Source organism: Microdochium trichocladiopsis (assembly GCF_020744255.1).
Source record: "Microdochium trichocladiopsis strain MPI-CAGE-CH-0230 chromosome Unknown B0I36scaffold_10, whole genome shotgun sequence".
In the NCBI taxonomy this organism is placed as follows: domain Eukaryota; kingdom Fungi; phylum Ascomycota; class Sordariomycetes; order Xylariales; family Microdochiaceae; genus Microdochium; species Microdochium trichocladiopsis.
In genome coordinates this window covers 2,111,454-2,132,535 of record NW_025763553.1, presented here as the reverse complement: position 1 = coordinate 2,132,535, position 21,082 = coordinate 2,111,454, and the positions used below count along the sequence as shown (strand labels likewise).

Genomic DNA, 21,082 nt, shown 5'->3' with positions numbered 1-21,082 from the left:
CTAGACATAGTCTACGAAGACTGGGCTGGTGATGACTTTGCCTCCATTCCACTCTCTCGCCACAAAGTACACAGCCCTGGTCTCAGTCTTCGTTTCGTCACTTGCCTTCTCAGTTCTCACTGGTAGTGCGAATGTGCCTTCAACCCGCGTGGGTAGGTTTACATCTTGAATAACTTCCGCCGAGACGAAAAGGTCTGCACCGCCAGCAAGCTCGATTCTTTTGCTGCTGCCAGCCAGCAACTCATCATGCAAGGCCACTAATTCGAATCGCGGCTGCGCCTTGTGCGGGTTGCCTGCAAGCACGTTGCCGACCTTGACGTAGCCGTCGAGATGGCCCGTGACACTGACGCCCAGCGGTAGATCCACTGGGGACGACGAAGAGAAGTAGATATCGACACCGTCAAAGTCGCCGCTGGTTCGAGTTCGGAAGGTGACTTGGGTGTCGGAAACCCGCTTGACGACCTCTTCGGGGCTATACGAGACGCCGCCGAATGGCTGAATGCGTTCAATGGGAAGGTGGGAGCCCTTCTTGCCTCCGATGATGATCGATCCGTGCCAGACAGCCTCGCGGTAGCGGTCGTACAACCGAGCTCCTCCCCACTTGATGCGCACCTTCTTCTGAGCCGCCGTGCCGGTGGATTGGGACTGCGCCGTCTCTTGCTGTAAGTTCCGCTTGAAGATGATACCACTGTCGTCCCATGCCTCGATTGACTCAAATCCTTGGTTGCCGTAGAAGTGATAGTCGAATGTGATATCTTGACCGCGCTGGACCTGCAGCTCGTCGCCTTGCAACGCCGAATTCCCATTCTCCCCGGCGCGAGCTGTGATGATACCAACCAACCTCTCCCCCGTCGTGGCGAAAGTCCGCCTTGCCCTCAACGCTTGCGCCACGGCGCCTCGCTCCAGTTCGTCCGCCAGCACGCCCGTAAGCCCACCCTTGGTTCCGAACACCGCGGTGCCAGGAACACCCCCACCACATCGGCCGCGATGCTCATCCGAGTTGGCCGACACGCCCAACCGCCAGCCTCTCTGCACGGAATCGCGCAGTAGCCACTCGAAAAGGCCCCAAGCACTACCAATCTCAAGCAGCCGTTCCAGCTTCGGGTGGTGCCAGGCCAGATTGCACCTGCGGCCTCCGACATGCGGGATCAGCAGGTGGCGCTCGGCATCGTGCGCGTATGTCGCATAGACCTCGTCCAGTGGCCAGGCGCCTGGCGCCAGCTCCGCGGGGCCGTGCTCGTTCCACTCGAAGGACCGTGCCACGTTGCCGTGCTTGTCGTGGGGGAACTCAATGGCATCATATCCGTCTTCGGCTGCTCCGTCGTCCTTGGCGGGATCAGAGGGGCCGCCGAGAAAGACGACGTTATGGTCTCCCCCCACTGCAGAGTTGCCGCACCATTCTGTACCGGGAAAGATCACGAGCTTGCCCTTCTCCCGGACATTGAGTTCTCGGATTATGGCAAGAGTGGATGCCCATGCAGACTCTGTCACGTTGAAGTCGTTGGCCGTGTATCCCACCACGTCAAGACCTGCGATAAGCTGCGCGTAGGAGAAGTTGTAGGTTGTCGAGTTTGTGCCGACTGTGTCGTCAGAGTGAACGTGCAGGTCCGCAAACAGAGGGCGAGGGATAGGCAGTGTGGACGATACTGAGAGTTGTTCTGTGATCGTGGGCAGCAGAGGCTCGCTACCACTTGCGGGCAAGGAGTCTCCCGGCGCGGTTCTATGGACTGATATACTCAGGGTATAATCTCCATCGCCGGGCAGTGTGGTGTGCAGACTGCCGACAGTCCAGCCTTCGGCAGCAAACTCGACGTCCTTCTGCCATGAGAATGTACCCTCGCGGATCTCGCACCGCGCAACAAGTCCTTGCTTATCCATCGTGGTGTTTCCCCACACATCCTCTAGATGTACATTGACAGGGAACTCCACGCCGGGCCGCACCACCCGTGGATGCACAGCCTTCACCTGCACTGCCTGTCCAGGCACAACTGGGATCTCGATATCCGGCTTGATCGGGGCAAAGCGAGATGTGCCCACGGGATCGATGTACCACCGCATGCGAAACGCATCTTCAACAAACGTCTGCACACGGGTCCCCCGAGCCCCCCATCGACGGTCACCAACCCGCACCGTGATCTTGTCTCCCGGGTTCAAGTAGCCATCCACAACGTCCACGATGATGGCTTTTTGGAACGGCCTCTCACGGTCCTTCTGGTCAAAGCGCACCGCGAGACCTTGAACAGTCGCGGGTGTCTGGCCAGGCACTAGCGGTCCGGCGGTATACTCGGCCGAGACGTAATTGTCCTGCCGCGGGTCGGAGGTCTGTAACAACGCCCAATCCGAGTAGAACTTGAATGTGCCTTTGACCCAAGCGCCGTCAGCCAGGCCGCTCGCGCCGACGGTATAGGTGACAATGAGCTCAGTCCATTGGCCTGCCGTCAGAGTCGCCGTGTTGCATTGGAGACTTCCGAGAAAGGGCAGGGACTTGGTGTACTGGTATAGCCCTTCTGGGGCGAAGTAGTCGCCGGCAAGCGCCGACAGTTGCGTTCCTGTGAGTGTTTTCATGTTGTGCAATGGCGACGCCGGCTGCACTGGATCTTTGCGAAGAAAGACTTCCCTGTGTTTCTACTCGCGTCGAATCAAGAGGGACTGACTGTTCACGCGATAATATTGTTTGGAAGTGCGGCAGCATTAGCTCACCACGATGTGTGCCATGTGGATGATCCGTCAGGGCAGTGACCCACTTCCCGCTGTCGTACTTCTGGATCAGTATCACGCCATCCTCTATCGTCCAATCTGATTCCTGATTGACTCGTGTGGGCGGATATGTTCTACTGTACCGCAATCAAGCCCATTTTCCCGGCGATATGGCCTGATTCTTTGTTCCCAGGGCTATGGTAAAGCGTTGGCGTTCCCACATGCTTGTGGGCTATTACCGAACCCGATTTTCTGGTCACCCCTGGGGCAAACAACTTTGACATGGCAAGCATTGTCCCTATTGCTGAGGAAACAGGTAGCCGACGCTGCCCTCTTGTTCGTGCCACAGCGGCTATGGAGAACGGTGGGCAAGAATTTACAAGAGGCCCTCAGAACTTTGTCAAATCTTGGCTTGCGACTCCGCAAACGGATGCCTGAGGATCTCTTTATTTTCCTGTTGCGCATCGCGTCGGCCGAGAAGCCGTGGGCATCCCAGGATTATGAATCCGAAGCCCCCTGATGACGTGCTCAAATCCCAGCATGCTGTCAACGCTTGTGGCTTCCACTCTCCAGCGTGACCCAATGCAGGCCGTTGACATCTACAAAAGGTCGGGGCAGTTCGTGCCGGCGGATGTGAAAAACTTACCAATCATGATCGAGGTCCTGGTCGAGAACAGAAAAAGTGCTATCCAGCCAGAGTAGATAATCCTAGGATGCTGCCCAGCTGGGGTCTTAACGTGACTGCTGGGCTCTGACCTGAGACCTAAGACGCACCGAACTCCATCGGCAAGATGGCCAGCCTCGAACCGCAGAAAGATCTGGTCAAGCCGGTCGATGATGTTGTGGTCAGCGATGACGACCAGTCTCGAGTGCACCCAGCAGCGGACTGGACCAAGGAGGAGGAGACACGGGCAAGGCGCAAGTTAGTACACCGATCGAACCATGGCTGGCGCGAGCAGCGCGTAGCAGTCGACTCTATGTGCATGCTGACAGTGATGCTCCAGGCTCGATATGATTATCATCCCTCTCCTGATTCTCGGCTTTTTCTGTCTCCGTAAACAGCTGGCCTTGTTAAAATTCGCGGCTCGCCTCCCATGAGCAAGCAATTTCAATGCAGGACAATGGAAGGCTAACCCATCATCGTGCCCTATCGTGATAGAGCTTGACCGCGGCAACATCGCCAACGCCATTACCGATACCATGCTCGAGGACATCAACATCAGCCAGTTCGAGTTCAACATCGGCCAGCAGCTCCTCTCGCTGGGAATCGTCCTCTTCGAGATCCCCTCCAACATGCTGCTCTACCGCGTCGGCCCCGGGAAATGGCTCACCGCACAGCTATTCCTGTTCGGCCTCGTTAGCACCTTCCAAGCCTGGCAAACAAGCTACACCGGCTACCTCATCACCCGGTTCCTCCTGGGCGTCACCGAGTCCGGGTACATCCCCGGCGGGCTGTGGACGCTGTCGACATGGTACACGAAGCGCGAGACCGCGACGCGGGTCATGCTCTTCTTCTTCGGCAACCAGCTGGGCCAGGCGTCCGCCAAGCTCATCGCGTACGGCATCCTGCACATGCGCGGCGTCGCCGGGCGGCCGGGCTGGTTCTGGCTGTTCGTCATTATGGGGGCGTTCACGATGGCCAGCGGCGTGGTGCTCGGCCTGTGCCTCCCCGACTCGTTCCGCAACCCGCACAGCGCGTTCCTGCCGCGCCGGCAGATCTTCACAGAGAGGGAGGTGTATATCCTCCGCACGCGGGTGCACCTCGACGACCCAGACAAGGAGGGCGTGAAGGAGCATATCCCGCGGAGTGCGTTTGTGCAGGCGGTAGGTCTAGTGGAAATCCCAGTGTCACTGATGTCTTCCATGTCGGGATTTGTCAACCAGACGCATTTTGGCCCCGCACTCAGACAATGGTATCGTGTTTTGCTCGTGGGAAAGAGGCCAAGCTGACGTGGAACGTCCCCCAACACAGCTCAAGAATTGGCGACTGTGGATCCACGTCCTCATCACGTTCGGCAATAACGGCCCGTTTCGGGGCTTCGACACGTACGCACCAACCATCATCAAGAGCTTCGGCTTCGAGGGTCTACAGAGCAACGCCCTCGCCGCGGTCGGCTTGTTCCTGCAGATCCCGGTCTCGTACCTCTTCAGTTGGGTATCCGATCGTTTGTAAGTTGGCCCCCCTTCAAGCCCGCCATTAATCGAGCGTCAGTCAGGAACCACCAGTCTTTTCCATTCCTCGCACCTCTCAGCCGGAGCAATATCCTGCAAGAGTTTACGGCAGGACCACCTTGATACCTCCGAGCCACGGCAAGCCATGAATCCCGTGCTGACCCATCTCATCATCAAAAACAGCGACAAGCGCGGCGAGACCGTCACGGCAGCCCTGTCGCTGCACATGCTCGGCTACATCCTGAACCGCATCTTCACCGAGCTGCCCAGCCGGCTGCGGGGCGTCAAGTACTTTGGCGTCGTCTGGACGCAGACCTTTGCCAACATGCCGCACCCGCTCAACATTGCGTGGATGTCGCTCGCGTGCCGTAACCCAGAGGAGCGGTCGCTCGCGATGGCCATGTGAGTCCTTTCTCTCTCTCTCTCCAAGACCCCCGCGGACCCTCTTCCCGCCCCCAAAATCCCAAATTTCATGTTCTGGGCAGCAGCTGACGCTGCCCCCGTTGCGAAACCCAGGATTATCATGTCCGCCAACACAGCCGCCATCTACGGCGCGCAGCTCTTCCAAGAGGACGACAAGCCGCTCTACCGCCGCGCATTCGCCGTCAACATCGGGCTCATCGCCATCGCCGTGGCCCTGGCGCTGTTCCGCTGGGGTTTTGACTCCCCTGCTGCCCTGCTGCCGCGCCGCCGCCGCCGCCGCTGATGGGGCCAGGCACGGTCTTGTTGACGATGGTCGTGTTTGTCACTGGCTGGCTAGCTGGCTGGCTTTTTTTTGAGTTGTAGAAAGGATTGCGGGCAACAGTACCTGCAGGTTTAGCGTCGAGATGTTGCTAACCGCTGTGCTTTTGTTTTACGAGAGAGTTGCAACTTTGGCTTTGCTGATATCTCGCACATCGCTTGACCATGTTGATGGCACAACAGACGTGTGTAGAACAGCGACAGCGATTGGACAACACCCCCTGCCTCCTGAGATGTCGCTGCGAACGATCCGTCTTCGCTAGGGAAAGAGAGTATTGTCCATGCGAGGTGATTTTCTCGCGCTGTCTGGTATCTCCTTAGGTTGGCATATAGGATAGGGGAGCGCGGATAATTTGACACGACATATGTGAAGGTAAAAGCAAAACGCTGGCCTCTTGATGACAGTCCCAAGCACGAACAGAAGCACCATCATAGATGCTCTCATATACACCCGCGGATGGGCCAACAGTCGTGCCGTATGCGGTAGGGGGCAGGCGGCGGCAAAGACTGGGCACTGTATTTCCTAACTTGATTGTTGGAGACACAAGCCGTACAACGGCATATCAACTCAGTAAGCTAGGTTAGGAAAGCGGCCACTATACGATGACGAACTTCTTCACATCCCCAAATCGAACGTGCGGCCGAACTTCATAATAATCGCGAACTCGGGGTACCTGTACTCGCCGGTAGTTTTCCGGTCCTTGGTTTTGCACCATCGTGTTATTGTGCCTCCACGATCCGTAGATCCGGTGCTCCGAACTCAAGATCGACAGAATGGCCTTCAGGCGATATGTGTCATTTGCAGCTGGCCGAAGGAGCCACAAACTCTTGTCCACACCCATACCTGCGCAGTCTGACTCTGCGACGATGAGAAAATCAGCACTGTTCGGCACCAAATCCAGCTGCCAGCACACATCACCACTCTTGAGCCGAGAGGTTCTCGAGGGGTCGGCTTTGGCGACCACGTCGCTTCCCTGGAACGAAAAGCTTTCCACCACTCGGCCTCTGACTATGAGCTTCCCGAGATCAGCTACGGCGTCGCTGCCGATCGCGTGAGCCAGATTGTCTCTCCGAAATTCCAGATGTTCCTTGGGTGGACTCCCCTGGCTCACTATGCTGGGACGCAGGATCCTACCTTTCCGGCGGTCAATTTCATAGCGCTCCGGAATGATTGTGTTCCATGCATCGTGGAGTCCTTGCAAACCATGCATTAGATGGAGCCCGTATGCCGTATTGGGTGATTTGTCTGCTATCTCTCGGTCAAAAAATCTGCTTGCAAGTTGCCAGTCCACGACCCAGGATGGCAATGCTGTGGCTGATGAGGTGGCTTCCGGGGGCGAGACCAGAGCCTCGGAGTCATCATCAGTTCCCTCTGCCATGATCTTGAACTTCTCAAGGAGAACAATACCTCCTTCCATGAGGAGAATCTTCGTGACCAGTATCTGGACTGTATGACCGTCGAGCGTTACGTCAACGGGCATAACAAGCGGGGAGGTTGGTGGATTCCGGAGCCATTCCTGCAATGTCATGACGCGGCTGGGGAAGTTCGTCATGGAGAGAAGCCCATAGACGCGATCGTGGGCCATCTTTGCCTGCAGTCCGCCGGTGAGGAGGAGGGCATCGATCAGCTCGATGGGTCGTTCGTCCATCGCGCTGTCCCTGATTTGTTGGAAACAGCCAGTGTGCTTCTGCTGTAGCCGTGTGAGCGCGGATATCAGCTGCAGCTGATCAATTACATGCTGGTCTTCGATAGTCCTTTGCGCGACCTTCCGTTTCTTTTTGTTTTCCAGGGTTCGGCGTATGCCATCCCTCAGTCCATCAGCATAGCCCTGCCCATCCGGGCCTTGCGCTAGGATGTAGCTCATGAGTGTCCATGTTATCCCATGCTTCTTACAGAACTGTTTGGCTTGCTCTTTCTCCAGAAAGGCCAGTTCTCCGTATTTAGGGAGGACAAAATTGTCCACGAGCGCCATCGGCTCAGCAAGTATCCCTGACCAATCGAACTCAACGCCAGCGCACCGGACGCGCAACACACTGGCCGCAAACACCTCTTGTTGAACCCAGATTCTCTGAAAGTACGGATGTCGATATACTTCCGTCAGAGCTTGAGAGATTGTGTCCAGAGTGTGAGGGAGAGGCCTTGGTTCTGGCGCCGTGGGGATTGCCAACCGACTGTGTTGGCCAACTGAGCGCTTTCCACCGATGGTAGCCAAGTCCGGCAGGACTTGAGCGTGGACAAGATCCGCGCCCAGCCACGCGACAACCTTCGAGGCCTGCTTATAGATGAAAAGCATGTTGCGAATCTGTATGGCCTTGTCGTTATCGTCCTCCTGATTGATACAGATGGCATCAACCCAGAGCCACCGTGGCGTGCTGCCGCTGTAGCGGAGTTCCAAGAGTGCCTGGCACAGATTCTTTGTGATTGACAGATCCGCGCCATGGCATTGAAGATGATGAGTGTTCCCTCCGTCACCCCATGTATAGGAGAGGGCGTCGTACTCGACAAGCCTGCTGCGACTCTTTGTTCCGTCTGGGTTGATCAGGCCGAGGCCAGCACCAAACTCGCCTCGAAGTAAGTCGACCTTGTGCAGGGAACAGGAGAGCGGGGAGCTGGCGACTCCAAGATCTCCATGGAGTTCTGTCAGACGAGTCTGGTACTCCAGGACCGGCGTATAAGCGCCTCCAGGTATCGCAGCGGGTGGCACAAGTGTTGTAAGGCTGTCAGACATTGCGTTGTTGGTACTGTGCAGATCCAGCAGCTGAGAGAATTGGGCTTGCGGGTAATGGCTGAACGCTTCAGGCGGGAAACGATTGAGGTGTGTCAGATGCAGGAAATATGCTCCGGGTGGCAGCTGAAACTCCAAAGACACAGCAGAATCCGACACGAATGTGTCGGAAGGGTTTGTCCGTGTTTGGGGAGTGTGAGTCGAGCTGGACCCGAAAATAACAGGGCCAGCGCAGCTATGTAGATGACATTACCAAGCGAGCAACTGGCGTTGCCGCCCCCCAGCGTTGATAGGCTGTGAAGCTTGGCATATGCTGTGTTGCTCCAGAAATGTGAGCGCGATTGGGCGAAAGGAAGGGACCAGTGAAGAGATAGCCACCATTACTTGGAGATAGGCGGAGACATGTGCTTACAGCAGCACCGACATTGGACAGCCTTGAGGGCAGCCCTGGACACTGTCATGCTGCACACCACTTCGGCGTGCGTGGACATTGGGCTTGGTGCGAACTCCCGCATTTAATGCGAACCAACCGCTATTATGGGCCACTGCAACTTTACCCTGGAACAAAGGAGCATCGTAATTGGCCAGCCTTGTCCCAGCAGGCGAGACCCATTTCAGTGCGTCTCAGCTGAAGAGAGCCACGAATTGTAGGCATTCAGTCCTGATCTGGAGGTTGTGTAGGTTGCTGTTCTCTGCGCTATCTGCGATTGTGAAAATGCTTGCTTTCTACAAGTGATATCCTTCTCTGCACATTTTTGTACCATGCCGATCTGAGCTTGGAGTTTATAAGATTACTCATGTGGCTAAGAAGTCTTGCCTGTGAAAGAAATGATTGATTGTGCATGCAAGATATCATGGCTGCGTACGTACTCTGTTATCTTTTGTTCAGCTGCCGTATAAATGCTAGTAGCCATAATCTCCAGGCTTTAGAGTCATCCTGCGCTTTAGCGGGACACCATCTTCCACAAATTTGTCAACATCCTCCTCTGCGGTAGTCAGTGCCCGAGACGTGTACAACACGTCTAGCTCGGTGTAGGCATCATTCCACGTCGCGTTTGTCCAGTCCCACTGCGCGTGCACGGGTATCATGTCCTCCTCAAAGTCGCGACCTTCTTCTTCCAGCTCCATCAACTTGCTGATCCCCATGACCAAGCCCTTCGCGTCCCATCGCGACTGCGAGTCAATCAGTCGCTTGCATAACTTCAGAGCACGCCGCCGGACATTGGACGACTCCCGGCAGTTCTGGCTCATCAGGACGCCGACTGCCGACAGACTCTCGCGCATCTCGTCGCGCCCCTCGGTAATGCCCGGTAGCGCCTCGAACACCTTCTCGCCTATATCAATGATCTCGCAGGCCAGTGTGCGCATCTCTGCGCGCTTCTCGGGGTTCATGATGGAGTCGAAAAGGGTCAGGAATTGGTACCGCAAGTTCTTGCAGTTGGGGAGGATCTGCAGGAGGATAGAGGACTCCTCAGTTGTCAGCGTCGTCGTCAGCTTGGCGTGCACTGCCGTCTCCCAAGCAATGACCTGCTCACTGAGAGCTTCCCGTTCCCTCAGCAAGGACGCCCAGGGTTCTTCTTCTAAAAGGCCGGCTTGTTTGATGGCATGTTCTTGCTCGTGGGCGCCCGAGAGCCTTTCCCCAGGCACTGGGAGACGCACGGAGCCAGCGCGCACATACCAGAGGGCGGCCAGTGGGACCCATCGAAAATAGAGCTTCCAAAAGGTCATGGGGCTGGCGTTGATAGGCGGCGGGCTAGAGCCGGCCAGAAAGTTGAGGCCGGGCAGTCGACAAATGACGTCTCGACTCAGGGGCCGCATCGGCGCGTAGAGAGCGCCAAGGACCGCTCGTCGGACAAGCAGCCACTCGGCTTCCTCAATGCCTTCATCGTCACAACTTCTGCTGATCTGGATATATGGCACGTCTTGTCGCGGTGCCTCGGCCTTGTCTTGCAGTGTCAGGTCCGCGAGAGCCGGCAATGTAAGCTGCTTCCCGTGCAGGATCATTGTGCGCAGTATGCTCATGCTCTTGGCGACGATGCAGTCAGCCGTGTACGAGTTACCGTGCATGAGCTCGAACGCAGAGTAGAGGATAGACGAGATGAGCACAGACCGGGACGTATACTGTTTGGCAGGCGCGGTGTCCTTGGGCGATGGCTCCTCATGCAGCAACTCTGGGTTCTCGAGGCGTTGGCGCAGTCTCGAAATCGAGAGGGAATAGTATTTGACGGCATCGCGATAGGACGTCTGCTGGGAGTCCGGCAGGATGGCGCAGTTGAGGGAAAAGAGCGAGACATGCTCGGCGGCATTGCCAAATGCTTGAGCGAGGGCACCGAGACTGAGCACCGCCGCCAGGATGCCCTTGTCATGGGCGGTTTCGCGCAGCAGGGTCCTGAACCAAAAGTCGTCGCTTTCGTTGGTGGCACTGCGGTACCGAGCAGCCTGTGCCTTGAAGCGGTCAAAGTAGATGGCGGCATTGGGATCGTCGAGATCGCTGAACTGAATGGGGCGGTTCAGCAGGGCGACGGCAGCTGCTGGGACGAGTGACGCAGCCTTCGACCCGAATGCTGGCAGAAGGTGGCGCAGGGGCTTGCGAGCTGCCAGGAGGGCACGGGCAGACGAGACATCGTGAGCCTTCTTCTTGTGGCCTGGCGGGGCGGGATAGGCGCAAGGGCGGGCAGCACGGTGGCAGCGGTGGCAGGCGGGCTTTGCCTCGTCGCACTTGACGTGGGCGGCCTTGCAGGAGAGGCAGCCGGTACGGACTCTGGGGAGGCGGATACGGCCGGCGTCGTGGGAGGGCGGCGAGGCAGAGGGGTGTTGCGGGCCGCGCATGCTGGTGGGCCGGTGTTGAGCGCGGCGACCCGGACGGCGTTAGCTCGGGGCAGCCATGCGAACGCAGAGTGGAGGGCAGCGGCGCAGGAGGAGCGGCTGGGTGAGGCTGGTGACGATGCGGGAGAGCAAGAGGAGCGCAGCACATCCAAGGAGGTCTTTGACTGGAGTGGGCGAGGAGGGACGACCAAGTCCAAGTCGTTTGCTGCGTCAGCGTCGGGCAGGCAGGTGTTTGAGTTGAGTTGAGGCTGTCTCTGAGGAAGGCGCACGTGGAGTGGGCGCCGCGCTTTCCCGCCACGGCGGGACTGGCAGTGGATTTATTTGGGGCAGAAAGGGTGAGACCAGACTTTCACAGGGCCCCTCTGGGCCAGCAGAGCACTCGTCTCCTCCACCCAGCCTGCCTTCAAGGTTGCCAGGTTGCTTTCAGCCCGTCCTCGAAGCAAACATCCAGCGCCCCCCTCCGCCACCATGGCGCAACCTTGAAGCAAACAAGCACTCCCGAGGTCGTCTTGACACCCGTTGCGCAGTGCAACGCCTGCCCGCCAGCGCATGGCCGCCAAACCCTGTGCACGTCCCGTCCCTGCCGTCCCGGGCTAGCTCACATGCATCCTCTGACGGAGACGGTTCCGCCTGCTCGCCAGTCGCACCATCAACACTCACGTCCGGGTGGGCTTTCCCCCCGCCTCTGGAATGGTCTGCCTCGACTAGTGCCGCCCGCGGATGGTCCGCCCATGGTGCGGCCGCCGATCGCCCAGCTTCAGTCCCAGTCGACGTCGCCAACTGCACTATCGACATCGGTTCATTACTCGAGCAGCGACGATCACCTGCGGTTTTATTACTTCTGCCCGCCCGGCGTTACTGCCCTGGGAAGCCTTGTCTCACGACTAGACGAACCTTGCCCGGCCGGGCGCCAACCATCACCCGCCTGTCAACACAACAAAATCATGTCCGGGCCCTACCAGCCTAGTGAATGTACCGGTACTCGGGGTGCAGGTGGCCCAGCTTGGCGATTTTGTGTGCAGGGCCCTGCAGCCTGTAGTCGCGCCCGCCGCCCTCCCGCTTCCGGTTCTCCAGTTTCTGATACATCACCAGCGCCAGCGCCGCCACAATCACCGACGCCCCTGTCGCCACATTCAGGCTGTTGCCAATCCTGTACCCCGAGCCTGCGTCCGTCGACACGTACGACCACGTCGCCGCGATGCTGCCAATGTTGGCAAGCCCCGACACCGCGCCGTTGGCCACGTTCCGCACCGTGTCGGGTGCCGCGTTGGCTAGCGTCCAGCTCAGAATCAGCGTGCCCCAGCTGAACCCGCCGGCCGTGTTGAGGAAGATGGCCGCATACCGCGCCTGCGCGTTCGTCGACGCGATCCAGATCGAGTAGCCAATCACGTTGACCGCCGCGCAGCACGCAATTGCGATGCCGTGCTTCTGCGTCTTCATCGTCACGTACGCCACGGCCAGCCCAAACAGCGCCCCAAAGATGGGCGGCGGCACGCTCAGCAGCTGGATCTCGACCGTCGACCGCCCCGGGTAGTTGAGCTTGAGGATCGTCACTGTGAAGATGGACAGCCCCTGCACCGTGATCTGGTCGCAGATGTAGATCCACGCGCCCACCATGACGTTGACATTGAAGAACCCGCGCTTGATGAGCGGCCAGGTGATGCGTTCCTTGTGTTCGACAATCGCAGGCTGGTCGTGGAACATGCGCGCCATCGCGAGTGCACGCTCCTCTTCACTGAAGATGCGTGTTCTGGACGGGTCTGCTGGGAAGAGGTATAGCGATATGATGCCGACTCCAATCGTGATGATTCTGCGGGGGTCATTGTCAGTACTACGAGCACTTCCAGTAGGACGACAGTCACCCGACTCACCCCTCGACAAGGAAAATGTTGCGCCAGCCAGTCACACTGCCAATGCTCCCCAGCGCGAGCAGCGCAGAGGCAAGCAGGCCACCAAAGCCTCCGGCCAGCCCCGCGGCGGCGAGCATGAAGAAGGAGACGCGCGTCGTCACCTCGGACCGGCGATAGTACCGCGAAATCACGTAGCTCAGTCCGGGGAACTGGAATGACTCGGTGAGGCCGAGCAGCACGCGGACGACGTAGAAGCCCGGCGCGTTGTGAATGAACGCCGTGCCCAGCGTCACGATGCCAAACAGGATGCAGCTGAGCGGCAGCATGATGAAGCCAAACTTCTTGACGCTCAGCGCAGCGGGGATGTCGGCGAAAAAGTACACGATGTAGTACAGGCAGGCGCCAATGTTGAAGCCGTACGTGCCCAGGCCCAGGTCCGCCTCGAGGCCCGCGCCTTTGGCATTGCCCAGGTTTGTCCGGTCCAGGAAGGTGAAGAAGTACATGAGGAAGACCATGGGCAGGACGCGCAGGTCGAGCTTGCGCACGAGCCGCGACTCCGCGGCCGGGTCAATGATGTACTCGTGCGCCGCCTCGGCGTCGACCACGACGTGTCTTCCCTCGTGGTCAGCTGCGACGACCAGATCATGGTTTTTGGCCTTCTCGTCCGAGGCCGACAGGGCAGTGTCTGTCGGTGAGCCTGTCATGGTGGTGAATGTGTATCTTGCTGCCAAATTGGTGAACACAGAGGTGGCGAAGCCGAGTAGTTGGCTTTGAAGTGGGTCGACGAGCGATGAGGCGACCGCGATGACCGAAAATCGGCGAACGAGAAGAACGGAGACCGCGGTCAGCACCTCATCGTTATAAGGACGAGGCGATCTCGCCTGCTACCCCAAATCCCATGGATGCAACACCAGCAGCAGCAGCAGGCGTGATGGTCTTGGCGCACGGCTTGGCAGCTGGTCGAGGCTCCGATGCCCGGATATCCACCCTTCAAGAGAAGCCGTAGTTATCTTGTGCCCCGGATAATGCCTGCAGATAAGATAGCAGTGATGTTGCACTCGATTGGACATGCCAAGAGTTCGTGGCGGGGGGTTGTCAGCTCAAGACTGCATGCATTACGTGCGAGGGGGAAAGATGCAGAGCCTTATGCTGTGCACGCTGTGCCAGCATGCGAAGAACCCTTCAGCCTCCTACAGGGTGAAGGAGGCGTGGCTGATTCCCAACATGGAGGCGTTGTAACTGGACCTCGTATCTTCCAAGGATCCCCATGCTATGCACCATACAACCCCAGGTTCCGACGAGGAAGCAGCGATAGGTAGCGGAAAAAAGAAAAGCACCCACCTTTCAAACCCGCACCCCGGATATGCAAAGTCGAAGCTAGCCGGGGATACCCATGGCAAAAAGACCTGGTGCTCGGGCCGGTACCTTGCTGACGGGTGGGGTGGGAGGAGGGGGGAAGCAGTTGTTGTGGAGATAAGCTACATGGACGGATGCATTTGCACAAGGAGGTTAAGGCGGATTGAGGTCAAGGAGGCAAGAAACCTACAGCCGGCCCTGTGAATTGGGAATGGTTTTACCCTTCCCCGTGATTTACAGTTGACAAATAGGGAGGGCGCACTGGAAACGCTTCATTTGTTGGGAAAAAAAGCTGCCAAATAGATTCCCCATCAAGCAAACGAGATGCTATGCTCATCCAGGAGTAAATCCGAGCCAAGCATGTCCCACACGTCGTTAAAGTCAAGGCCCTGAAATGGTGTGGTGGTGGTCGCGGAGTGCCAGGCTGTCGATGCTTGGTGGACAACCTGCGCCTGCTGCAGCTGGCCGGCAGGGGTCGTCGTCGTCATGCTGGTGACCTCGCCCAGAGTCGACAGGGCGCCGCTGGCTTGAGGAGCTGAGGTGTAAGCGCTGTCGCTGACAAGGGTGTTGTTGTTGTTGTTCCTGGCTTGCTCGGCTCGTATCGAGCCCCCATGCTGATGATGATGGTGATGAAGGTGCTGCTGCTGGTGCTCCAGCCGTCTGTTTCGTACCGACGACGACGAGGACGACAGGTCTGCGAGCAGCATGAGAGACGAAACCCCGTCGTGAGTAGTGTCGGCAAGCGCGGGCACGCCCGGAATGGCGACCGTGTTCTCGGTCACGATGCCGCTGGTGGTCGTCGTCGTCGTCATCGTCTTTCCCAGATTCCGTTCCTGGAACAGCTTATAGTACAGCGCCACTCTCGCGTGTAGAGTCCTGCCGATGCTCGAGAAACCCGGCCTTGCCCCGCTGTCACCACCATCACAACTACTGGCACTGCCAACATTGCCCATCCAACGGGACAGGGTCGTCTCGAACAGCTCGGTCCCGAGGGACAGCATCTCCAGATCCGCGCTGGCCATGCGGCGCTGCGGCTGCTGCAGGATGCCGAGCGCAAGGACGATGATAGACAGAAACAGCGGCGATGTGGTCAGCCAGACGGCGGAGCCGCCAGCGCAGAGCGGAGAAGAAGATGTGCTGGTGGTGTTTCGGTGGTCCGCGTGGTGTAGCGCCTCGGTGATGGTCGCGCGGGCCGCCGTGCTGCAGAAGTGCGAGCCGTTCCGCAGGCGGTTGTGGGATGTGAGCTGGCTCTGGTACTTGCAGAGTTCCGCGTGGTAGACCTTGGGCGGGAACATGATCGATATCCGGAGCAGTGTGATGTGTGCCTTGAAAGAAAGATGGTGGCCCTGTCAGTAAGCTGTCCTCAGCACGGTGGACGTCCTTGTCACTGGCGGCCAAAACTCACAAAGTTGTACTGTAGCAGCAAAACGCTACTCAGATAACCATCATCATCATCATCATTTTCCAGGCTGCAGTCATTGCCGCGTTCGCGGTATCTCGACGCTTCCCAGCGCAGCAATGTGCCATCTAGCTCTTGGACTTTCTGCAGCAGGTCGAGCAGCGTGGCAGGTTTCTTGACGTACACCTCCTGCGCAATGCGGCCCATAATGACCGTCAGCCCGTACCACGATGCGAAGAACCCGCCCACGAGACTTGCCATCACCGCCAGCGAGCCGGGGAGGCAACAGTCGCCGGTGTCCCCCAGCTGAGAAGGCCGCCCGCTCTCGAGCTGCATCACCCGCTCGAGCGCACAGCACGACCACCATATCCTGCTTTGGAGGACCACGCTGTCCGGCGGGCCCGCGGTCATGTTCTCGTCGGATCCCCCACGACGGCGAGCGCTCTTGGCCTGCTCGCGGCCGCCGGTCCTGCTCTCGCCCCCATCCCTGTTTCTCGCAAGCAGCAACCCTTCGGCACGCTTGTGCAGCCCGATCGAGTGCGCGATCCTCACTGCCTGCCCCAGGACCTGCCACGCCTGGCCCTCCTTGACCTGCCCCCGAAGCGCCAGAGCCAGCAGCACAAGCGCCTGCACGCTCGCCACGTAGGGCGAACCCACCAGCTGCGCGTACAGTGCGTATGCGGCGCCGAGGTACCGCGTGCTGCTGCTCTGGGCCGTCGTCGTCGCCCCCATCACCACGCCGCCGCCGCCGCCGTGCAGCTCATCGTGGCCGATGCACACGACCGAGTACGCCATGACCAGGGCGGGCGCCACCTGCGCGGGTGCGGCGGCAAGGTGTGCGAGGATGCCTGCCTCCGCCGCACCTCCCTGCGCTTCCTGGATGGCGAGGAAGGTGTTTATATCTGCTTCCAGGGACGCCGGGTCGACCACGGGAATGAGCGGCCACAGGCGCTTGAGGAAGATGCTGGTGTACAAGGCCATCTCGCCGCGTGGGGGCAGGGGCGGGAGAGAAGAAGATGTAATGCCGGATGTAGCAGCACCGCCCAGGAGGAAGAGCGGCACGGGGAACTCCTCGCTGTGCCGCATCCCGTCGTTGAAGCACGCCCCGATCGGCTCCAGCCCGATCGCCGCGAGGTGCAGGTCCACGAAGCTGCACAAGCTCTGCACACTGCTCCCGCCGAGGAACTTTGTGCGCGACGACGTCTCGTCCGTGTTGAGCACCACGTCCGGGGTGGTGGTTGTCGCTGCTGCTGCGTCGGCATTCGTGACGCTGTTGCCGTTGGCATTTTCCGTGGGGCCGTCGTCCTCGTGGTGGTTGGTGATGTTCTGGCCGTGGTGGTTTTCGACCGCGCTGGCCTGGTATGCCCGAGACACCCAGGAGACATCTTCTACCGGTGGCGACTCTCTGCGGGCATGACTGTCTAACATCTCGGTAGCTGGTAGTGGTCGGTTCTGTGTTGTTCGGTCGGCTACCTGGCTTGAAGCTCGGTTCGATCTCGAGCGTTGACGTATTCGCGATCGCAGGTGCGGCTGGCCATCCGTGACCACAGCAAGTACTGAGCAGCCGTCACCTGATATATCGCCGACCACGGCAGCTTGGTCATTCGTGAGTCCCCTGGTGGCCTCGCGCAGATCGAGTGTCTCGCACTTCTCTCCACGGAGGCGGCAGTGTCGACATCTCGGCAGCGAGGCGTCACAGCGGACTTTGCGCCGGCGGCACTGTGTTGTCGTCGGTCGTCAGCAGCAGTCCTGCTGCAAAAGCTTTTGGCGACCCCGCAGCTGAGACATCAGAGGTCTTCTTACCTGTGTGCACGCGACATTGAGCCGGTTCGGCTTCTGGTAGGGCCGTGTCGGGGCGGGATGATGCGGAGCCTCAGACACTACGGAGACTCTTCGCGGTGACGTGAAGTCCATGTTTCGCGTGTCATCTCTGTCGATACTTTCGAACCGGCCCTGCACACTGACGCTGCAGCCATGTCGTTTTGACGAACCGATGAGATGGGGAAACAAAGCATCCTCGAACTTAAGACTACACGGCACCGAACCGGTGAACCGAACATTCCCAGGCGGAATGTGGAGAGCAAGTTCCGGCTCCACGGCTGTGGGTGCGGGGAAGCGGCGTGCGGAGGTGTGGGGGGAAGTCACTTGGATGGGGTGCCCTCCTCGATGCTCAACCCAGTGGAGCTGGACGTATCCTCGACGAATCACTCACTGTTGCTACATTTGAAACCTCGACGAGACACGAGCTTGAGCACTGTCTCAGGATAAAGTATTGCCGCAGCTCAGCCACTGTCTGCCTCTCAGACGAGCTTTGAAAGGACGAAAGCCGGCCGCGTGGGTTGGTGCGAGAGAGGAACATTGTTGTACCAGAATGTACGAGATGAAGCTGACCCTTTACACCTTAGGCACCATCTGCCCTGTGGGCCGCTGAGACTCTGAGTCTCTGGACTCCTACTGGCGTTTGCATGTCGTGCCTCTTGTTGGTATGAAAATGCAACGGGACTCGATCTCGAATGCATTCTTACTCAACACTCGTCTTTATGCATTGATTTGTCGCATGGAGTGGCCAACGTGGACCTGTTGACTGGCTCAGGATGAGGCGAGTACTCTTTGCCCTTGTGAGTCTCTTGTTTTTGTTGGCATTTCAAGCATCGCATCCGTGGAGTCGCAGCCTGTAAACAAACAGCAAGGGATATTAGCCGCAGGACCTTCAGACTTTGCCGAACGTCGCTCGTCGCGGCGGTTTAGGCAGCCGTGAATGGCTTAGAGATTCGAGTTCAATTGGTCCATGGTGGGATTGAGAAGATGGCAACTGTGTTGGCTTGTGGCAGGTATCGGAGCGGCTTATCTCACCCCCCTTTTTTGAAAGCACGGAGCGAGCGGAGGATGGAGAGCCCCGTAGAGGTTTTACGTGGGTCACGTCATAGCAAGGGTCTTCCTTGCCGGTTTCTCTCAGCCAGACACAGTAATCATCCTTGTTACCGGGTGCCCTAACGGTTCTTGAGTTTTTGCGTGATATGGCAGCAAGCGTAGATGGATGGACCGGAAATCTTCAAAGCTGCTCAACTAGGGAGCCAAGCCGTTGCCAAAAGTCTCCACAGAGCTCTGTACGTCTGAATCTCTGCACCTTTGCAGCTCCAAAGCACTCGAAATATTTACAAGGTGCTCCTTTGTAGGATCCACTGGACTCATTTTTTTCCTTATCATTTTAAGCTACAGCTAGGCAGGGACAGTGGATGCTAGCTCGATATCGCCTGCATGGTGACAATTTTCTGACGGCCTGTCCCGTCCAGCACTCCAACCTTGCTGACCAGGACAACGTAAAACTCCGAGTAATCGTCACTCCAAGACCCGCCCACCCAATCCCACTGGCCGTCCAGGGGAATCATCCCAGTCACCGGATCTCTGTTCTCCTCCTCAGCCTCGAACAAGGCCTTGATGCCCAGATAGTGCGCCCGTATCTCCCAGTGAGAACTGGTCGTGACCATTAGCGTAAACAGGTCCAGCGCCCGGCGGCGCAGTGTGCGGTGCCGACAATCCTGGGCGATTGTCGCGACCACGTAGATGCTCCCGCCCGCGATCCTGGACTGGTCTTGGAGGCCCGCAGGCGCGCCATGGGGTGGCTGGAACCGGCCCGATGTCATGCGGATGGCGTCGAAGTTGCCCTCGGAGCAGGCGGCGAACGAGGCACAGACGGCTTCCGTCTGCGCCAGGAGCTCGCCCGTGGCCGCCTCGTTGAAGTCCCACGTGCCCGTAGAGAAGTCAAAGACGGTGGAGACTGTGTAGAGGCACGTGTTGATGGCGCTCAGGATCCGGTTGCAAGTCTGGCGGTCGCTGTCGGTCAGTGGCTGGAGTGCCAAGCGCTGGGTAAAGGCTGCCCGCCATTCCTCGAGCAGTAGCATGATCTCGGCTTGTTCTTCGAAGTGTCTGGTCCACCAGACCTCGGGTGTCGCTAGCGCGTGGATAGCATCGTGGTCGTAATGGACAGAATGGCTCTTTCCTGGGTCCATCCGCACGCCGGTCAACACGCGAAAGTGCCAGACACTTACGAGCGTGAGGTACTCGAGACTCAGCCGCGCAAACACGTCACATGGAGTCCCCAGGTCTGGCGGGTGCGGCTCGGAAAAGGAGGGCACAGGGAGTTGTGACACTGCTTGCCTGATCTTGGGATATAGTGGCGAGAAGGCTGCGTTGAAGAGGCAAATACGGACGAGAACGGCTTCGGCCTCGCGGACACCGTCATCGTCGGTTTGCGCAGCTATCGCGGAATCCGACAGCGTTCGTGTGCCGAAAATTCCCTGCATGAGCTTCCCGCTTAGTAACGATAGAGTGTAGGCTGCCAGCTGATCTAAGGAGCTGGTGTTGCCCTGTAGGAACTCGAAAGATGCCAGGAGGGTCGTGGCAATCAATATGGCCCGCGGTGTGTGCTTTTCCGGCGAAGTCAACCGCCTGCGAAATATTCCAAGGGCGTCTGTGTAGTGAGAAAGGGCATGATAGTAGTGGTTTGGACCCAAGGAGCGGTTCTCAATGGTCTCCAAGCGAATCTTTTGCAGAGGTAGCCGGGAGACCTCTCGGGGCGTGTTGTGGCTCACATGGTGCTCCTGAGCACGAGCGAGGGCACCGAGGGCTATGACTGCGCTTCGAACACACTCATCGTGGATGCTTTCGCGCAATACTGTACGATGCCAAAAGTCGCTCTCTCCGTGTGCGAGGTGGCAAATGACGCGGTGTCGAAAGTTGTCATAGTACTGTGCCTCGCGAGGCGTCAAGCAAGTGACAGACGGTTCCCTGTATCGCACGAGTTGGATATTGTGCTGCGCGGGTAGGATAGCTTGGAGTGGCCGTTGGCTCCCGACTGCTATGCCGTCTCTTCGGGAATATAGCAGTGGGTAGATGCATGCGATCTCGCGACGATCGCAGCGACCACATGTCGGCTTCTGCTCATCACACTTGATATGTGACGCTTTGCAGCTTCGGCACCCTGCGTGTTGTCACGAAGGTATTAGTGAATTTGTCGCAACTGTAAATTGCCGCGCTGTTGCTCACGTACCTGTCTTGACTTTGGGCGCGCTGGCACGCTTGTTCTTAACCTTCCCGCCTTGCGGGCAAGGCGACAAGGCCGGACGCACTGCGACTTGAGGCGTCATGTCAACTCTTCAGCTCGTCACCTCAGCCTGTTCTACAGGGGACCTTTGTCAGAGCCTTTGTCAGAACCTTTGTCAGCTTAGACAGAGCAGGTGGCGGGGCAGCCCTACGAACACACTTCTCTTGCGTCTGGTTTTATTCGCTGAACTGCCGCGAAGTATATCATTGTA

General features: G+C 58.3%; 7 protein-coding genes across 7 annotated transcripts; 1 reads left to right on the top strand and 6 right to left on the bottom strand.

Annotated features, from left to right (window-relative positions):
* B0I36DRAFT_354034 (uncharacterized protein) lies at positions 1 to 2,565 on the bottom strand (the record flags this gene model as incomplete). Its single annotated transcript, XM_046157267.1, has 1 exon — positions 1 to 2,565. One exon carries the CDS (start codon positions 2,563 to 2,565, stop codon positions 1 to 3), a length of 2,565 nt encoding a protein of 854 aa, XP_046007571.1.
* Positions 2,566 to 3,708: 1,143 nt separating this feature from the next.
* Positions 3,709 to 5,575, top strand: B0I36DRAFT_377246 (alternative sulfate transporter; the record flags this gene model as incomplete). The annotated part of the gene is made up of 5 exons (XM_046160538.1): positions 3,709 to 3,751; positions 3,857 to 4,521; positions 4,670 to 4,866; positions 5,053 to 5,271; positions 5,386 to 5,575. The coding sequence occupies 5 exons, from the start codon at positions 3,709 to 3,711 to the stop codon at positions 5,573 to 5,575; spliced, it is 1,314 nt and encodes a 437-aa protein (XP_046007570.1).
* A 950-nt stretch (positions 5,576 to 6,525) lies between these two features.
* B0I36DRAFT_354032 (heterokaryon incompatibility protein-domain-containing protein) lies at positions 6,526 to 8,991 on the bottom strand (the record flags this gene model as incomplete). Its single annotated transcript, XM_046157266.1, has 4 exons — positions 6,526 to 6,584; positions 6,746 to 8,571; positions 8,749 to 8,868; positions 8,894 to 8,991. 4 exons carry the CDS (start codon positions 8,989 to 8,991, stop codon positions 6,526 to 6,528), a joined length of 2,103 nt encoding a protein of 700 aa, XP_046007569.1.
* A 248-nt stretch (positions 8,992 to 9,239) lies between these two features.
* B0I36DRAFT_354031 (uncharacterized protein) lies at positions 9,240 to 11,165 on the bottom strand (the record flags this gene model as incomplete). The annotated part of the gene is made up of 1 exon (XM_046157265.1): positions 9,240 to 11,165. One exon carries the CDS (start codon positions 11,163 to 11,165, stop codon positions 9,240 to 9,242), a length of 1,926 nt encoding a protein of 641 aa, XP_046007568.1.
* Positions 11,166 to 12,125: 960 nt separating this feature from the next.
* Positions 12,126 to 13,716, bottom strand: B0I36DRAFT_354030 (major facilitator superfamily transporter; the record flags this gene model as incomplete). The annotated part of the gene is made up of 2 exons (XM_046157264.1): positions 12,126 to 12,993; positions 13,034 to 13,716. The coding sequence occupies 2 exons, from the start codon at positions 13,714 to 13,716 to the stop codon at positions 12,126 to 12,128; spliced, it is 1,551 nt and encodes a 516-aa protein (XP_046007567.1).
* An 854-nt stretch (positions 13,717 to 14,570) lies between these two features.
* Positions 14,571 to 17,681, bottom strand: B0I36DRAFT_388092 (uncharacterized protein; the record flags this gene model as incomplete). Its single annotated transcript, XM_046161216.1, has 3 exons — positions 14,571 to 15,693; positions 15,774 to 17,486; positions 17,571 to 17,681. The coding sequence occupies 3 exons, from the start codon at positions 17,679 to 17,681 to the stop codon at positions 14,680 to 14,682; spliced, it is 2,838 nt and encodes a 945-aa protein (XP_046007566.1). The 3' UTR covers positions 14,571 to 14,679.
* A 1,325-nt stretch (positions 17,682 to 19,006) lies between these two features.
* Positions 19,007 to 20,914, bottom strand: B0I36DRAFT_367780 (uncharacterized protein; the record flags this gene model as incomplete). The annotated part of the gene is made up of 2 exons (XM_046159522.1): positions 19,007 to 20,748; positions 20,818 to 20,914. 2 exons carry the CDS (start codon positions 20,912 to 20,914, stop codon positions 19,007 to 19,009), a joined length of 1,839 nt encoding a protein of 612 aa, XP_046007565.1.
* Positions 20,915 to 21,082: the final 168 nt, after the last annotated feature.